This window comes from Staurois parvus, unplaced genomic scaffold (assembly GCF_062004578.1).
Source record: "Staurois parvus isolate SC_StPar_1 unplaced genomic scaffold, SC_StPar_1.0 ptg000576l, whole genome shotgun sequence".
In the NCBI taxonomy this organism is placed as follows: Eukaryota; Metazoa; Chordata; class Amphibia; order Anura; family Ranidae; genus Staurois; species Staurois parvus.
This window is the reverse complement of record NW_028318372.1, coordinates 3,237,346-3,256,742: the sequence shown is the minus strand read 5'-3', so window position 1 is coordinate 3,256,742 and position 19,397 is coordinate 3,237,346. Positions and strand designations below refer to the sequence as shown.

Below are 19,397 nucleotides of genomic sequence, written 5' to 3'. Positions count from 1 at the left end.
AAGACATTGATGAAAGGGACACTTTACTCCCTTGTTGTAGGAGTTGCCACCTGTATGCTGTGCTTTCCCTGCTGTTTATGCTGCACTAAAGCAGGCCATACATGGGTCGAATTCCGAACGATTTTTCAATCGAAAACATTGTTCGTTCTGTAATCCAATGGTGCCACCAATGATTTGGAAAGTCTGTAGTTTTTCACAAATTTTCCAGCATGCCCAATTAACAAAATGGGGAGGAACCACAAAAATCGGCCGGTGCCATTGCCCCACTAACAGAGCAAAAAGCGGCCAATTATTCTTAGGTCCGATATTCGAACAAAAATTCATTCGAAACTCGAGCCATGTATGGCCTGCTGTAGTGCAATATAAACAGCGGGGAAAGCACAGTACACAGATGGCAACTCCCTCAAGAAGGGAGTAAAGTGTGCGTCATCAATGTCTGCACTGGCTCTGTGTAGCCATCCATAATGCTCATCACTGCCGCAAACCAGGTCCTGAATTTCAGCTGATTTTCATGGTTCCTCCCCATTTCGTTTATTGGGCATGCTGGAAAATTCATGAAAAATGACCGATTTTCGAAATCATTGGTGGCTCCATCGAATTACAGAACAAACAATGTTTTCGATTGAAAAATCGTTCGGAATTCGACCCATGTATGGCCTGCTTTAGTTTTAGCATTCTCTAGTGTTTTCCAAGCCATACAGCTGTCCGTCCTTTGTCCCTCCCTGTGCCTTTCTTCACTGAGAAACCTACCACACCAGGCTGCCATTTGAGGTCAAGTGATTTCAACTGTTTGTATGAAAGTTGCCAATTGTCTTTTTCACATTAAAAGTCTTTCATCTACTAAACTCAAAGTGCGCCCTCTGCTGTCTTTACCTGCTACTTCAGGAGATCTCTTACGTCTCCAAAGAGGTGCTGCATAGAAGTGTGCATCCCTAGAAGACCACAAGGACTTCTCGCTGAGTTCCTTACATATTCACCCATACAATCCATGTTACACTTTTGTGCAATAATTTCACGTTTTGTACTGTAGACTGAATACCCAGGTAAAAGTGCTGATTGCTGATCCATGCCAGATATCGTGGATTGGAGAGGCTGCTGCGCAAAGGCACACCCAGAAAGTTAGAAGGCAGCATACACAATCAGTGAACTGAACGTCAAGGCCACGCAGGTGCATAGAAAGCATGCCAGACCTGCGTCTAGAGAGCAAAATGGTGCCAAATTAAATTTTTTTGGGAAAAATCCAAATTTTTTCCAGTGCAATCACAGCAAGTGCTTGTTTCCCAGCAGAGCTTGCACCCTGGGCAAAGGATATTTAAAGGGCTTCTACCCTGTACTTACAGCTGGCAGATGCCAGTGTCCTCAGCAACATTACAGGGTAGCCCTGCGTCCTGGTGTTTGGGCTGTGTGTTGGGAGTGATGGTCCAGCTCACCATTTACTTACTGGTTAAACTTTTACCCTTTCACTGCCAGGTCCATACAGCCCTACAGCACCGCCTGCAGCTGGCCAGGTCCATATGCTGTATGGACCTGACCAGGGGCGGACTGACCATTAAGAAACTCGGGCACTTCCCGAGGGCCCGGGGTCAGTAGGGGGCCCCATTAGATGCCCCTGGTACCTTTTTCATAGGATTTCTTGAGTTTGGGCAAGGACACAGGGGCCCCATGATCCCCTATTGCCCGAGGGCCCCATGAGTTGTCAGTCCGCCCCTGGACCTGACTTTCTTCCTCCTGCTATAAGGCCATAGTCACTCCAGTGACCAAGGACTTATAGCAGAACATGCAGCAGATGCTGCTGAACAAAACAATAGCTCTGATTAGTATCTAACAAGCCACTGATCAGAGCAGAGTGTAAAAATGCTCAATTATTCCTCCCCTCAGGCATCCCAACACTTTTTCTAAATAAATAAAAAAAATATATATATATTACCAAAAGCTTATACAAATGCACAATTTGAAACTGAAATCCAAGTATGACCCAGCTTAGAGACCATTAAATATGCATCGCTCATACCTGATGGCTCGCTAGGGAAGCCACCAATCACCGTAGTAGCCAGCGCTCCTCCGATTGCCATAACATTCCGGCTCCTGTGCCAGCTTTTCTTCTGCATAGTGACCACAAGGTATTGTTGGAAGAATTGAGGGGGGTGGTGAAGACTCCCTCTTGGCACCACGAGCATTAACAAAACAATTTGTAATTTTTTTGTCTTCCCTGATCCGTAGGTGTTCTCTGATTGAATGAGTTGGAGTGGTGACATCACAACCTCCCATCTCATGCAGTATACTATGCCTTGTATTTACTGAAAAAATACCAGGCGCTTCATGAATAGGACAGGGCTGAGTGACTACATGTGGTCACTATACAGAAGGGAAGCAGCTTGGCCCACGACCCAGGACTATGAATAATCATTGTAGTAGCACCTACTACTAAAGTGATCGTTTCCTTCCACAGCAATCCCAGAGGTGAGAGATGTGTACTTACATTGATCCAAACTATACTAATGTAACATAATAAAGATCACACCCAGCCTTCAGTTTAATAGCAGCTTCCACTGTACATTTTCTCCCTCTGGTGGGCAGACACCAAATTGTGCAAATTAGTGTCCTGGGGCATGAAAGTAGACCTGTCAATGTATATATATATTTTAATAAGTTATTTACCTGGCTCTCACTCTCCACTTAGAACAGGCACATAGCCAGTGAAGTCAACTTTGACCTGCATGCTGTAAGTCAGTGACTTGATAACAAGCATGTGACCCAGGACCTAACTTCACTGGCTGCATGCTTTTACTGGATCGGTGACTCTTTAGGAACTGAAACCTGAGCTGACCATATAGGAGGTGAGAACTCATAACAGCAGCTCCAAAACAGATGATATTTAACCACTTACAGAATGCCCACATTGTACCGAAGACAGGCAGCTCTTCCAGGCACAGCAACTTACCTGTATATCGCTCCCCCCACCCATTGTGACTGGATACAGCTGGATTTTGTCAGTAGGTTCTGGGTTCCTCCTGTTGCATTACAATGCCCGGCGTCATGTGGGGAGAGTATGCAGGCAGTTCCTGGAGGATTAAGGAATTGATACCATTGAATGGCCCCCACGCACACCTGACCTAAACCCAATAGAACACCTCTGGGATATCATGTTTTGGTCCATCCGATGCTGCCAGGTTGCACCTCAGACTGTCCAGGAGCTCAGTGATGTCCTGGTCCAGATCTGGGAGGAAATATCCCAGGACATCATCCGTTGTCTCATTAGGTGCATGCCCCGATGTTGTCAGACATGTATACAAGCACATGGGGGCCATACAAGCTACTGAGGACCATTTTGAGTTGCTGCAATGACATTTCAGCAAAATGGACTAGTCTGCTGCATTTTTTTTTTTCCAACTTTGATTTTCAGTGTGTCTTTGAATTCATTCATTCAATGTCGATTGATAATTTTAATTTCCATCAAACAGTGGAGCATCCTTACATTCCTAACACATTGCTCAGTCCATATCAGTAGATATCTAGGATGAGATTTGTTTTTCTTTTTTTTTTCCCCCATTGAGATCTAATGTATTTCCTTGATTTTTTTTTTTTTGAGCAGTACATGATTAAAAAATCCAGTGGTGACCAAAAGAAAGTAATTTATGTGAAAAATGATACAAATGTAATTTGGGTACAATGTTGCATGTCCACACCAATACAAGTTGAAGTAGCACTGTGCTAAATAACAAAAAAAATGGCCTGGTCATGAAGGGGGAGGGGGGGGGGGGTTACAACTTTCTGGAGCAAATGTGGTTAAACAAAACCCAGCAGGAATGTAATATAGAAACTGCTACTAGCGACCCTGGATGTAGCCAGCGTTTGGTGGATTTCCTGCAGCCAAAACTGCAAAAATACCAACCGTGGACAGACTGTTGCTGCTTCTGAACACAGCAATCTACACCCAAACTCCTGTATGAATATTTAGATTGTAAGCTCCACGAGCCGGGCCCTCCTATTCCATATATACTGAAATGTATTGTAAATGTATTATCTCCCTTACATTGTAAAGTGCTGCGCAAACTGTTGGCGCCATATAAATCCTGTATAATAATAATAATATAGCTCAACTTCTACTATAGTCAGCATTACACCACCCTAGAGAATTTCTTTACTGGATAAATAGAAGTGGGGTGGTTTACATACAGATATTAACTTTGTAGAAGCATTCCACGGCTTTAGTATATTATGTGCCGCACCGTAATCACATGCCTGATAAAGAGGTCCTGCATGGTTCTAAAACATTGCTTTTTTTTCAGTGACGGGATTGCTGAATAAAGCTTTGGACCCATTCTGGAGATCTGGGGTGTGCTGTTGAGTCTCACTCAGAATGTAGCACAACCCTTCAGGCCTGATGTGGAGTAAGGGTGAACAGACACACAAGGAATGAGCCAGATGGTGCATCTAACACTATGGCCCAATACACCAATCACATCTCACACTTTCTGCTCTTACAGCACCCTGCCCCCCCCCCCCAAAAAAAAGAAAACAAAATCCTCTGTGGTCATTACACTAAGTGGCTGCCCTATTGGACAGGATCCCAAGATGGCAGCCATCAGTGTATTACCGTGTTTCCCCGAAAATAAGACACCGTCTTATATTTTTTTTGGCTCAAAAAAACACACAAGGTCTTATTTTCGGAGTAGGTCTTATTTTTTTAATGTCCAGGTGTGGACAGGGGGTGCAGAGGTGAGCTGCAGGCAGTTGTGGATGAGGGTTACTATAGAGAGGGCCGGCTGATGACAGATGACAGTTGTGAGCTGGTCAGGTGTTGCAGAGGTGAATTGACAGGTGAGTTTCAGACAGGGTGCAGAGATGAGCCACAGACAGGGTGCAGAGATGAGCCACAGACAGGGTGCAGGGGTGAGATGCAGACAGGGGATGCAGAAGTGAGCTTTGGGTCCTATCCTTCCACACAGTGCACCAAGCGCACTCACCACATGCATTAGGCTGCAGGATGAGATGCCCCGCCCCTGCCCCACCCCTAAACACACTGCACCCTCAGCTATCTGTTCCTTCCCTGTCCCACAGTGAGTACAGAGGTAGGGGGGTTCTGTGGGAGCGGATGGTGCTGTTACTTACAAGAGGGATTGTCACTTGGAAACACAAAAGCCACGCTTCTGTGCTTATAGGAGACAGTAGATATTGGTGTACACAGGGCCAGGGCCAGAGGTGGTGGAACAACTGATCACAACTAGGTCTTATTTTCGGGGTAAGTCTTATACTTCAGCAATTCCCAAACATAGTACTAGGTCTTATTTTTGGGGTAGGTCTTATTTTGGGGGAAACGGTAGAACCGACTACTACATTGGTTATCCGCTTCCCCACACGCCCATCAGGTACAAGATACATAATTATATTAACATAAGAAGCAGTAACAATAACCCAAGTTCAGCTTTAAAATCTTTTTTGTGAAGTAAATCTAAAATTGTATACAAAACATTGTGGTCATGTTTAGACAACATGTAGAGTTTTATTTTGGGAAATAAAATCAAAAGCTGGAAAAAAAAAAAAAAAGTACTCCCAACAATCAGTGTTAATTGTACAACAGTTGCAAAAGCCACACGGCCTTGTCAAAGCCCTTTGTGAAAAGTAGAGCCCCAACTCTAGTCAGAGAGCATCCATGTTCAGGAATACATAGCAATGGATAAAGAAAGGGCAGGTATGCCTGGAGTTGATTCTTCAGAGCCCATACAAAGCAATGACAGGCTGTCAGTGGCCACATCTGTCTGCATGTAATCACATACACAGCAATTACCCATGGTTAGGGAAATGTGATCACCTCTGGGCACAAGCTGTTCACATCCAGAGGCAATCTGTTCCTAAGCGCAGATAATTGCATAAACAGTGTATTTTGGTGTGTTGATAAAAAGGGGTCATGTATATTTTTCCATCCACTGCAGTGCATTGTATGCAGGCAGCACATTTATAATGAATGGACTGCGGAGACGCAAACATGCTGCATCAGAACACTTGAACAAGCCCCAAGAGACTATAAAACACAAATACACACCCTACAACATACATTAGGTCAGCATGGGCTTTTAAAGCAGCATTAAAGCGTTACTAAACCACAGACCCTGCATTCACTATATCCGCTCCCCCCCGGACCTTGCATTCACTATATCCGCTCCCCCCCGGACCCTGCATTCACTATATCCGCTCCCCCCCGGACCCTACATTCATTATATCCGCTTCCCCCGGACCCCGCATTCACTATATCTAATCTCCCCGGCCCCTACATTCGCGATCAGGTCTCCCCGGCCCCTACATTCACGATCAGCTCCCCCCGGACCCTGCATTCACTATATCAGGTCTCCCCGGACCCTGCATTCACTATATCTGGTCTCTCCGGACCCTGCATTCACTATATCTGGTCTCTCCAGACCCTGCATTCATTATATCCGCTCCCCCCGGACCCTGCATTCACTATATCTGGTCTCCCCGGACCCTACATTAACTATATCAGGTCTCCCCGGACCCTACATTAACTATATCAGGTCTCCCCGGACCCTACATTAACTATCAGCTCCCCCCCAGACCCTACATTCACTATCAGCTCCCCCCCAGACCCTACATTCACTATCAGCTCCCCCCGGACCCTGCATTCACTATATCTAGTCTCCCTGGACCCTGCATTCACTATATCTAGTCTCCCCGGACCCTGCATTCACTATATCTAGTCTCCCTGGACCCTGCATTCACTATATCTAGTCTCCCCGGACCCCGCATTCACTATATCAGGTCTCCCCAGACCCTACATTCACTATATCTGGTCTCCCCGGACCCTACATTCACTATCAGCTCCCCCCAGACCCTGCATTCACTATATCTAGTCTCCCCGGATCCTACATTCACTATATCTGCTCTCCCTGGACCCTGCATTCACTATATCAGGTCTCCCCGGACCCTGCATTCACTATATTTGGTCTCCCCGGACCCTGCATTCATTATATCTGCTCTCCCCAGACCCTGCATTCACTATATCCGCTCTCACAAGACCCTACATTCACTATATCTGGGCTCCCACAGCTAAACTGCTAAATACCCTCTCATCAGCAGTCTTGTGACTTCTATCAGTGTCCAGCACTGGTTAAAGCATATAGGAGTTTTCTTTCTGCTCTAGGAGGATGCAGAACCCCTGCCTGTCTGGACAGTGCTGATCAAATGCACTCTCCCAAGAAAAAACCCTTTCTAGCAATACACACCAAACAGAGCATGTGCATGTTTTTTTTTTTTTTTTACACAATGCAGAGGATTAACCCCTTAGGTTCCACAGTGAGTATAACAAGCATGCTTCACTGCATATACAGACTGATTGTACTGTTGTGGGTTTAGTAACACTTTAACCTCAAAAGCAAACATTGCCGCTCACCAATTCTTAGATGTCATGGATGTATTAGTTTCCTTCTTAGGTCACTTTCTTCTATTTTCATCTGGTGATCCAGTCAGCATGTCTGTTTCAACATAAAAGCTCTCTTGCACTTTCAGATGAGAAACCATTTAACACTGGCAGGGGTGCTTACAATGATCAGCTTTTATGTAAAATCTTTATCACAAAAAGGAAACCAGTTGTAACTGAAGTATTGGCTGGAGTTCAGCTTCAAATTGTTAGTGTATCTAAATCGGCTAAACGCTCCTCCCCCTTCCCCCGCTAGAATGACGATGCTGCAGTCCAAATGTGCCCCCTATGCTCCTGCATCCAAGTAGGGGCACTCTAATACAGGTGGTGTGTTACTGGCCAGATCACCACATTAAAATGGGGGTGTGGGGAGTCTACAAAAATAGCTAATGCAGCCACCCCATCCAATGAGTGGTAAGCTGCCACATTTTTAGTTTTGGGTTTAATACCACCCCAATGTTTCCTCTCCCCTATGCTCATGCTTCAAGCACAGAAGTCCTGACTAGAACCCATGGTGAGTTAATAGAGTAAATTTACAAATATTTAGTAAAATGCTATTTTAGGATTATGCAGCACACTAGCTTTACTAAAACTATTAATAAACCAGTAAGTCATACAAAGATGAAAGATGCAATATTAACCCCTTCACGCTGGCACCTCCCAGCCCTTTAACCCTTTGTGGACCGTAAGATTTTGGAACGCCAAAAGAATCCATTTTTTTTGTTTTTAAAGTTCGTACACTTCAGTTGCTGTAACTAAGCCATTTCATGAAATAATTGGCAAAAAGCTAGATCCATTTGTTGTTTGTTGATAAGAACTAAAATTTTGACTCAAACCAAAAAAAAAAAAGTTTTAAGTTCTTAATCAGATGATACACGCAATTAAAAACATGGGACAAATACGTCCCTTGGTCCTCAAAGGGTTAAGGGTTTCAGAAGCCAGGGCAGGGTTTAGGGTCATGTGACCGCTGTGACGTGAGCAGGAAAGGTCCCAATAGAAAGAGAACGGGACCTTTCCGTGAGTACTGGACACGTGTGCTGGGAGTGCGCAGGGCACGCGCTCTCAGCACATATATTCTTTAATAGTCCCCTCATGTTTTGCATTGTATTGGTGTTGTTCTGTCACATGTTCTGTCCCCCTTTGTAATGTACAGCGCTGAGCGAACTATCGGCGCTTTATAAATACTGTATAATAATAGAACGCAAATGTGCAGTCTCTCGGCCCCTACGCCCAGACCCCATGAGGCCACACATTTGCAGGCGGGCGGTGTGAAGAGGTTAAAAACTAAACTCTGGTCCTGGAAGAACCCCTTGCAATGCACACCCGAGATACCAGAATAAAGAGAACTACTAATGCCACATTCCTACAGGCTCCCTCTATCTGTGTGACCAGGTCACTGCAGCCTCCTGCTTCATGAGCACAGCACCTCCCCCCTCTATATACATTGCAGGGTGAATGTCCCAGCCCAGAGTTCAGCTTTAAGAGCCTCATTTATAAAGCACCTTATTGTGGTCATATCCCTGCCTTTCAGTCTGCTTTGTGCTCCACTTGCTTTGGGGAACCATGTCTAAAAAAATGCCAACAGACAGCTCAGCCATGTGGCTGACCTCTCCAATCACAGTTCACCAGTAATGCGGTATTATTATTAAACTCAAAAGAAAACATATCGCAGCTTACCAATCCTTAGAGCAGATTGCTGCATTCGTTTTTTTTTTTTCAGGCCCTTTCCTTTATTTTTGCCTAGTGAACTGGCCAGTATGAGTGGTTTTCAACAGAACAAGCTCTCCTGCAAATGTATCAGTGCTGACACCAAAACTGACAGGGGTGCTTATAATGATCAGCTTTTATTTATGCAAAACATTTATCCAAAAACGGAATAAAACAAACCTGCTGCTGTTAGTGATTGGTAAATGCCTTCTCGTCGCCGTCTGCCGGCCCTTTTGATCATGGGACCACTGATTGGCAGTCACATTATTGGAAAGCTCCTGATCAGTCGTTAGTATGTTACTTACTATGCAGGGAATGTGCTCAGCACAATAATTGGTTTACAAAGACGTATCTATGTGGCCACTTGGCATTAAAGCCCACACTGGAGGGGTTGCATATATGTACCAGGTTGGCAGGAAGAGGTTAATAAGTTCACCTTTGGTAACATGTTACACCCACATGTAGGGTGTAACATGTTACAAAAGAGCACCTGCCCACACACCTCTGATCCCTTGATAGCAGGGGGAGGTAGTCTCACACCCATTGTCAAAATTTAAAACGCAGCACAGCTATGTGTGATACCGGCCACAGCCACACTCATTCACAAAGTTCTGTGAACGAACAAACTACAGCTATGAACAGCAAGGGGTGAGCGCTCAGTTCATTGAACTTCCTGCTCTCAGTAAGTATTTGCCTGTATGGAGGTACAGGTAGACAGCTATACTGGGAGTCTGCAGGAGCCTGGCATTACACCTTTGATCTGCTGATGGCATGTGCAATGCTCTGCAGGATTCAGACAAAAAAAATGCACTGTACCTGCATACTATGTGCTTTAAAAAAAATATAAATAAAATGTGAACTTAACCTTTAACTGCCATGTTAACTGGCATTTGGCTTCCATTTGTTAGTGTATCTAAGTCTGCTAGTCCGTCTAACCCTCTAAGACTGACAATGTTGCTGTCCAAAAGGTGTCTGTTGCCCTTTCATCCAGTGGAGCCACTCTTGATAAAAGGTGGTGTTACTGGCCAGATCACAAGGTGAAAACAGAGGTGGAAAAACACCTAAGAAAACTAAAGCATCCGCCACATCTACAGATTGGTAACCTACATTACATTTTGGGTTTAACACCGCTTTAAGTTATGAGAACTTTGGGACACTGCAGGCTTCATACTGGTCTACATTTTATAAATTGTATGTATAATGCAGGCTGTGATGTGGAGTAAACATTGCAGGGTCCAACAGAGTGGATATGAATCTCCACTATCAACAGGGACCTTAACCACTTCCAGTCCGGACACTTTCACCCCCTTCCTGCCCAGGCCAATTTTCAGCTTTCAGCGCTATCACACTTTGAATGACAATTGCACGATCATGCAACACTGTACCCATATGAATCTAGCATTTTTTGACACAGATAAAGCTTTATTTTGGTGCTATTTATTCACTGCTGGGATTTATATTTTTTTTTGCTATGTAAATGAAAATGTCCAAAAATTTTTAAAAAGTGTTATAGTATTTCATCATAAATCTTGGCCAAAAATGTATTTCGTTATCTTTTTAGTAAAAAAAATAATCTAAATTAGTTTATAACCAAAAATTATAATTTAACTTTATATTATAAATTTATGGGTTTTTTTTACACTGTCACCCTAGCAGTACAGTGTCACCATGGTGACACTGTACTACTTGTGGGGGTGATAAAGATTTTTTTTTTTTACACCGATTGCTTTTACAGCCTTTATGGGTGTAAAAGCAATCATTTCTCCTCTCTAGCTGCATTCTTGCAGCCATTGAGAACTACTGTGAGTGGTGATTGGTCACAGCTTGTCACATGGTACAAGGCTGTTGCAAATAGCCTTGTACCAGGTGACCTCTGATCATTCAGAGATTTCACACGTAGTAAGCAATGTCACAAATGACATCTTTGCTTACAACTCTACATTTGATCACGGATTGGCCAATCAGTGATCACATGATCGGGACCTCACAAAAAGGTCACGTACAGCGATCAGTGTACCACTGTGTCCAGAGGATACAGCGGGCACCGTATCGCAGTGCTGCGCACTCCCAGGGAGCGCACACAAGCAGGGTGCGGGGAGGCAGTTTATAAACGGCCACCCGACCCTGCACTGCCACCGTCTGGCCATTTATATATAACGGCCGGACAGGAAGTGGTTAATGCATTTATGGAAACTCTACAGACAGAAAACAGTTTGCTTCAATGACAAACATAATGGGTAAAGAATCTAAACCATCAACCATTTATTTTACAGGATTGGATGTATAAAACTAAACATTCCAAAATACCCAATTCATACACAAAACAGACAGCATGAATTAACTACAATGCATGGCACAAGGAACATTTCATAAGAACACCAACTAAAATAAATGCTAATAAAAAGATACAAATTATCTTGTCAATGTAAAAATCTGATAAACCCATATATTTAAGAACAATGATAGGAAATGCTGACTTTAAAGCCACTCAGCTGGTTCAGAATACAGAGCCGGAGTGCCCACATTCTGAACAAGTCAGCTATATCCAAAACCAAGGCAGCCATTGGGGGAGATTCACAAACTGGGGAGTGCAAAATCTGGTCCAGCTCTGCATAGAAACCAATCAGCTTCCAGGGTTTATTTCAAAGCTTAATTGAACAAGCTGACGTTAGAAGCTGATTGGCTCCCATGCACAGCTGCACCAGATATTGAGTGCTCCAGGTTTTGTAAAATCAACCCCATTGTGTGTGAACAGTCAAGAGAACATTCCACTAAGATGGGTTCAGTGACCATTATTCCACCAGACTCAATTGAAGTCTAAATTAAAAAAACACTCCATTTTGGGTAAAATGTTGAAAACCCATCTCTAATCTGTAGACTACTCGGGAAATTTCCCTTCACTTCCTGTCCTGCAGAGATGAGGATGGAAATCCCCAGTTGTCACAGGGACAAGCAATCTCACTGGAAGACTCCTCTATTCCTGTTCTGGTGGACAATTCAAAATGTTTTCTTTCCCACTTTCATTCTCAGCACAGGTGATGAGCAGGAAAAGATAGGAGCATCTCTTGAATGGGAACACAGACCGCAATAAAAATTTGACAGAGGTTCTAACCCCTCAAAAAAGTTTTAGATAAAATTTACAACAGAATTCCAGCCTAAAACTAACTAGTCTAACACCTATGCCAACTAACCTGTGTGTAAAAATGTATATACAGTACTTTCCAGACCACTCTAGTCATTTGATCTGATCCAGCTCCCCCATGTCAGGGAACAGCTAAAGGGGAGAGGATGGAGCGCTGACAGCTAGGACATGGGAACCTATGGAGTGACATCACCATTCCCAGAATTCCCAGTTGTTCCGCACTCTCCTGCAGCTGCCGCTGGACAACACAGGGAATTAAAGGACAAGAGCAGGCTGCAAACAAGTACCCACATCGTTTCTTACACAGCTCAGTAAATGGAAGTGTTAGGAGGATGGGGCATTTTTAAGACTATTTAGGTTTAGGCTGGAATTCTACTTTAAGTCGCATACCAAAAAGGTACTTAAACAAAAAAAGACACCCATTAGGCATAAAGAGATTTTAAAGGGAATCTGTCAAGTGCCCAATCAACAGGTCCTCTTAACACTCTCCTGAACAGGACACCTTAGCCCCAAAACGAGAGGCGAAAGAACCTGATCGGTATCACAAGTATACAAAATATATATTTATTTCTGCAGCAAAAAGATTTAATATGACACCATAACCCAGAAAGGTCTGATTGGCTCTATGAAAGGATGAGAACATTATTCCTGGATCTCTTCTATCCACCTCCAGCAACCACAAATATTCCATTCACCTGAATACCACATGCTGGTTGGAGTGCAGAAAATGATTCAATAATGCATGCAGACATTTTAGGGCTCTCTAAAGATCAGACAAGCCTGCGTGTACATATTCAGGTAAAATGAAGATTTGGGATTCACTGATTACAATGATCATATTTGCAAATTAGTGTGTGCCAAGCCAAACACATGCTTTTTCTAGTTTTGGCTATTGTTGGGAGGGATTAGAACCCCTGTGGGGTTTTTACTGCCCGCAGGAGCTTCATTAGATATACTCTCACTTCCTATCCTGCCAAGAGACAAAGTGACAACTGAGAAAAGTTGTAGGGGTTGTAGCCCCCTGTTCTACCAAAGAAATGTGTTTTTCTGGTGAACAGCTATCCTTCCTGTCCTGCTGACATTTTGCCAGGCAGGAAGTGAAGGTTAATCATTTTAATGGAGCCCCAGACAGAAGAAAAAAAAAAAATTCAGACCGGGGTTATAACCCTTCCCGCTCCATCCAATGCTAAGGCTTCGCTCACACTGGGTATACTGCAGTGTACACCTGCACAGGTATTCCATGCAACCCCATTGATGCACAAACAGCCACTGCTTCCAATTTTATGTGCAGGTGCATGGTCCCAAATCCACAGTCCACATTCAGGCACAAGTATGGATGTCAAATTGGGTGCAGCAGCTGTGTAGCCTCTGTGGCCCAATTGACAATGCAACTGCCAGCACAAGGATGCAAGAACACCTGTGCATCCCACGTAAACACTGTCTTGTATGGTCTACCCTGCACTACACCCCATGTAAACAAGGCCTTGGAAGCAATTTGATTGGACATATATTTACTTATCCCTTACTACCTTCAGCAGCCTCCAGACCAGAGATCCCTAACAGTGATCATACAAAATACACCAGTTATACAGTCAGAATGATAAAGTCCTGATATCATAAAAATGAGCCTTATAAAGACAGTCCTGTGTGTTGAGGTAGAGCATTAGATCCCTGCATGCACAAGTCTAGCACAGCCTTACCTACTACTGCTTGCAAAATGACAATTATAAGCAATGTGAACCCTTTGAGCAACAAGGTCATGCAAATTCAGAGATAAGAAACCAGTGTCCCACGGGCAGCGTTTACAGCAATGACAAGCAAGCAGTAGCTCTTCAGCAGCGGTGGGACTACAAATTCCAGCACACCCTAGCAGCCAAGACTTGTAGAGCGTCTACCAGGATGACAACTGTATGCTGGGACTTTGTTCCACAGAAACTGAGGAGCGACAGGTTGCCTATCAACGCATTAACAGTCATCAGAATGCAAACACAAAATTGTATGGCAAAACAAATTAAAAATGCTTTAAAGAACTAAACTTTTCAGTTTACAGGAGAAAAACCCTAGAAACACTAATTATGGAGAGGTAGAGACTGAGCAGCAAAGTGGGGACAAAATTAACAGTCTAGTAGAGCAAACTGGAACACTTAGCCCTCATGCACGCGGGACGTTTTTACAGCGGCTGATTTGGCATTTTTCTACAGTCAAACTCACCAGCATGTTATCCTGTGTGTCCATGCACACAGGCTGTAATCAACGTTTTTTGGCTGGAAAAACAAAAAAAACGAAACGAGTTTTTAGGAGTATTTCAGCTGTAAAAACGCAGAAAAATGCAGCAAAACCCATGTTTGGACTTTTTTTTTCCCCAAAAAAAAAATTCTTTCTGTGTCAGAAAAAAAACAAAACCGCAAATGCGGAAAAACGTAGCTAAATGCGAATGCAAAAATGCTAACAAAAAGCTGAAAGTTTTTAATGTGACTTGACACAGCTAACGTAACCAGCATTAGCAAAACGCAAGTGTGCATGAGGGCCAAATGACTACAAGAGAAATACAACAATATCATTGCCAAGTTCCTGCTAGTTGCTTGAATGGAGTCACTGACTCAGAACAATTGTAAGGCTGCAGGAAGTCAGATTCCTGAACACATTCCAAGTCAGTGACACCACACACTGAAGCCTATGAATCCATATAGCAGCCAAGCAACCAGCACATTCAAATGCAAGATTGGACAACAGCCTAGGTTTCCTTTGAAGTATATGCAATCCCCAAATATTTTAGTATGCCTGCCATCATACCTCAACTGTACACATTTTCTGTACATCCACTGCAGTTACCTGGAGGTCCTGCCAATAAAAGCACTTCCTGTTGCAGGCTGACAAAGCCAAGCCTAGAGTTGTAAGCCTGCCATGATTGCTCCTTTAATTGGCCCTTGTGCTACTATTAGGTCAGAGAGCTGATGGACAACACAAGGAACACTCAAGGCAAGCTAACAATTGAGGCAGCAGCCAGCACTCTCCATCCGCACCAGGAAGTGCTGTTACTGGCAGGCTCATCAGGTAAGAAACTTAAAACAATTTGAAAACTATACAATGACACATTGGGGTTTATTTACTAAAGCTGGAGAGTCCAAAATCAGACTCCCTTCTGCATAGAAACCAATCAGCTTCTAACCTCAGCTTGTTCAATGAAGCTTTGGCAATGAAACCTGGAAGCCGATTGGTTTCTATGCAGAAGGGAGTCTGATTTTGGACTCTCCAGCTTTAGTAAATAAACCCCATTATGTCAAACCAACTAGCGTCTGTAAACTCTAAATCTGATTTTTTTTTGTATGTTTGATATGCATCACTGTAGTTTTCTTAAAACTCATTTTAGGTTTGCCTGGACATACTGCCAGTAATGGCACTCTAGTTGCAGGCTGACATGCTAAGCTGCTTCCTCTCATACAGTAGCAGCATTGTCAGCCTGCCTTGAGTGTTCCTTATGTTGACTGCTGGGCTGCCTATCAGGTCCCTGAAGACCTAACAGAAGGCACAAAGTATTAAGGGAACACTCATTGGTAGGCTTACAATGCTGCCCCTAAGAGAGGCAGCGGCTTGACGTAGTTGGTCTGCAACAGAATTTTCTGTTATTGGCAGGATCTCTAGGGAAAAATAAACCCCACATACTTTCCAACATAAAATGATTTGCTTAAGAAAACTATTTAAAAAAAAAAAAAAAAAAAAGGGATAAATGATGCCAAACATACAAAACAAAAAACACACCCCACAGATTTAAAGTTCACATTCACTATACTGAGTCATTTTCACATTTCTTTGGCTGCAGCACAGTACCTGCGGTTTTCATGCAGTTAACCCACAGTTGCCCACAGACCATTAGGTTGCATGTTTTATGAAAGCGCATCAAAAGGTGCAGCATGCAGGACTTTTGGTGCTCTTTCAGAAAATACAAAACCTCAGAAAGTCTATTAGAAACCACATGTACACGTGCACTATGGCCAAACTGCAGCGCAGCCTTGCGACACGGACCTTAGACAAAGCTTAAAAGCAAACAAGTTTTTAAGTCTGTCCTGGATGGGCAAACTTAGGCTGGCCATACACTATACAATTTGCTGTCCAATTTCATTTAGATTTACCTTCAGCTATGTAGTGCAAGGGCCTGCCCAATTGGATACAACTGAACGTGATGTTAGGTTTGACCTATTATATGGTTTTTGGTAAATCTAAACCAAAAATCTCAAGAAAATTGTATAATGTATGGCTAGCCTTACTCATTTTCATATCTAGTGATCCCTTACCAAAAAAGTGGGATTACATAGTAAGCAGGGGCAGGAATAAAAGCCTGGCAGAGGTTGTAACCCGCCACGCTAGAGCTTGGGCTGACGCTTCATTGTAATAAGGCCGTGTGCAGAAAATACTCAGAACAAAGAAATATAGTACAGCGTGAACTCAAGACAAATGTCTGAACATTGTTTAAGGCAAAGGTGATTATCTCCCCCTCTCATAGCCAGGGAAGAGCTGGCTGAGAACAGCTTGCAGCGCCTTGTTCACACTCATGTCGTAGTTCTTGCCCAGGTCATATCTGCAAGCAGGACAAGTATGCACAGAGGCTTTAAAGGAACGGTCAAGGCAGCTCTTGCAGATATTGTGCAGGCACTCGGTGGTGACTGGCTCATACACCACCTCTTGGCAGCAGATGCACAGGAAAGTCTCCTCTACTTTGTTAATGAATTTCGGTCCTTCCTTAAGGAAACTCATGACTTCATTCCACAGCTTGCCATTGACTTCATCTTTCTGGATCAGAGATTTTTGCTCAGCCGTCAGCTTGTATCGGTCTACTTTGGTTTTCTTTGGCGTGCCAGAGGATAGCACCCGAGCTTTAACTTCCTCAGACTTCCTTTTCCTCTTTCCTTTTGGAGTTTCGAACTCGCTGGCTCCGGCGTCGTTCTCCTTTTCCCTTTCCTTGTTAGCAACAGATTCCAGGTACCCCTCAGGGTACTGCATAGTAAGGCCCAGCTTTTTAATCAGCAATTTGCCCTCCTTGGTCCAAGGGGCAGGTTCCTCATCGTCTCTCTTGAGCAGGTAACGCCACACCAGGAAGCCAGACTTGCCCTTTTGAGGCCAGTACTTCACCACTTTGTAAATCCCATCATAGCGGTTGCCATCCTCGGGGGCGTATTTACTGTGCTTCCTCCCTTTGGAGTTGCGCACAACGCGGACCGGTTTGCCAGCTCGCCAGTCCTTGGCCACAGACCCCTGTTTGTCATTGATGGGGGCATTGCAGTTTAAAGCCAGCGCTCTGTTGGTGTTTGTAAGTTTCTGGTCACATGACTGCTCAGCGGTGCGCTTATTACCAGACAGGTCACGGCCTCCACTGCCGGTGTAGGTGAACTCAGTCCCGTTGTCTACATCGTCCTCGTAACCTCCCGCCAACACCAGGGAATAGGAGCCATCGTTGCTGCGGCCGTGGATGCCGGCCACATGTGGTCTGTGCACACCAGCCTCACTGACCTGAACTCTGAACTTCCACATGGTGCCCACGGGCACTCCGGGTATGGGGCCATAGTGATTGGAGGGGACGATGGTGCATTCTTTAGAGCGCCCCACGCAGGCCATGCCCTTGCCCCAGTCTCGGTTGCATGAACTAGAGGCGGACGGCATCTTGGACTTCCTTTTGCTCTCCTTGAGCTTCTCGCCGGCCAGGACCACCTCGCTGGTGTCCACCCGACACTCGGGGCAGTACCAGTCCTCATCGGGCAGGGCGGACAGCGGAGGATCCAGGCAGTACATGTGGAAGGCCATATCACATTCATCGCACAGCAGCTGCTTATCGGGGTCCTGCTTCCCCCCGCAGACATGGCAGGCGCACATGCGGCACTTGACCCGGGGGTTGTCCCGACAGTGCTTACACTCCGGCCCATTCTGGCGCTTCGGGGGGCTCTCCGCCAGGTCTTCGCTGCCGGGCTCCTCGATTTTGAAGATCTCGTCGACGAAGCGGATGCGGCAATCGTCCAGCGAGTCCCCGGCGTCCCCCAGTACAACTTTGGCATAGACCTCCTTTATGGTGCGGGTCTCCCGCTTCCTCTGGATCTCGGCATCGTACCAGTAGCCCTTCTCCTTGGGCTCGTCCGGGTTGTAGTTGACCATGACCACCTGTCCCACCACCAGGTCCTCCCAGAGCAGCTTGGTCCTGGCCCGGGGGCGGACATCCTTCTCCGCCATCTGCACCACCCCATTCTCAGGGTAGTCCTCGTAGCGGATGTGGTAGAGGAAGTCCTCAGAGTCGGGTTTGCGGGTCACCTTCACCACCACGGCCTCGAACCAGGCCCCCATGTTCAGGTCCCGGGCGTCCACCAGCTGGTCAGCCTTGTACAGGGCCAGCTCCGGGGAGGGCAGAGGCTCTTCCTCCGGCTCCAGCTCCTCCATCTTGGCCTCTTTCTCCTCGTTCTCCCCCTCATCCTCCTTCTCAGGGACCGGGGCACACACCGGGATCTGTCTCACCATCAGCTGCACGATGTCATTCAGATTCACACTGTAATCGAAGAGTGTATGGCCGTCCTCCATCTGCTTCCCTCGGTAGAAGAGCCGCTGCCGCTCCATCTCCACCCCAAACACCTCCTGGATCCGCAGCCGCAGCTCCTCCACCTTGGTCAGCTTGGAAAGGTCGTCCAGCCGCTCGGTCTGCCGGCCGTCCATGGTGCGCACCTGGATCCACATGGTAGCTGAAGTAATCGGTGACGGAAGTGGACTCGGTAAGGCTGGTCGCTTTCAATGTCCCCCGGCTGATCGGTACCGGGAGTAGTCTGTCTCGCTCCGCGCCTCTCTGAGGTGTGTGAGAAATATCCCGCGCTGGGCTGAGCGCGCGGTTTATAGTTTGGCGGGAAATTTCTCAGAGCGACCATGATTGGAGGACACTGATGCTCGGGAGGGAAGAAAGAGGCGGAGCAGGCTCATGAAGGGGGGCGGAGAAGGGTGAGAGTAAAGAGCCAGAAGGGAGGAAGGGGGCGGAGCAGGCTTGTGAGTGGAGGCTTTGGGGAAAGGGGCGTTGCTGGCTGAAGGTCAGTAGGGTGGGGGCGGAGAAGACAGGCTTCTGACCAAGAAAGGGGGCGGAGTAGGCTTGTG

General features: G+C 45.4%; 1 protein-coding gene across 1 annotated transcript; it reads right to left on the bottom strand.

Annotated features, from left to right (window-relative positions):
* Window positions 1-16,016: 16,016 nt before the first annotated feature.
* LOC149450281 (E3 ubiquitin-protein ligase UHRF1-like) lies at window positions 16,017-19,095 on the bottom strand. The gene has a single exon (XM_089692130.1). It carries the CDS (start codon window positions 18,990-18,992, stop codon window positions 16,764-16,766), a length of 2,229 nt encoding a protein of 742 aa, XP_089548256.1. The 5' UTR covers window positions 18,993-19,095; the 3' UTR covers window positions 16,017-16,763.
* Between the last annotated feature and the right edge of the window lie 302 nt (window positions 19,096-19,397).

Bases quoted from the DNA above. Each gene is read 5' to 3' on its own strand.
- LOC149450281 (XM_089692130.1), bottom strand. From the start codon at position 18,992: ATGTGGATCCAGGTGCGCACCATGGACGGCCGGCAGACCGAGCGGCTG.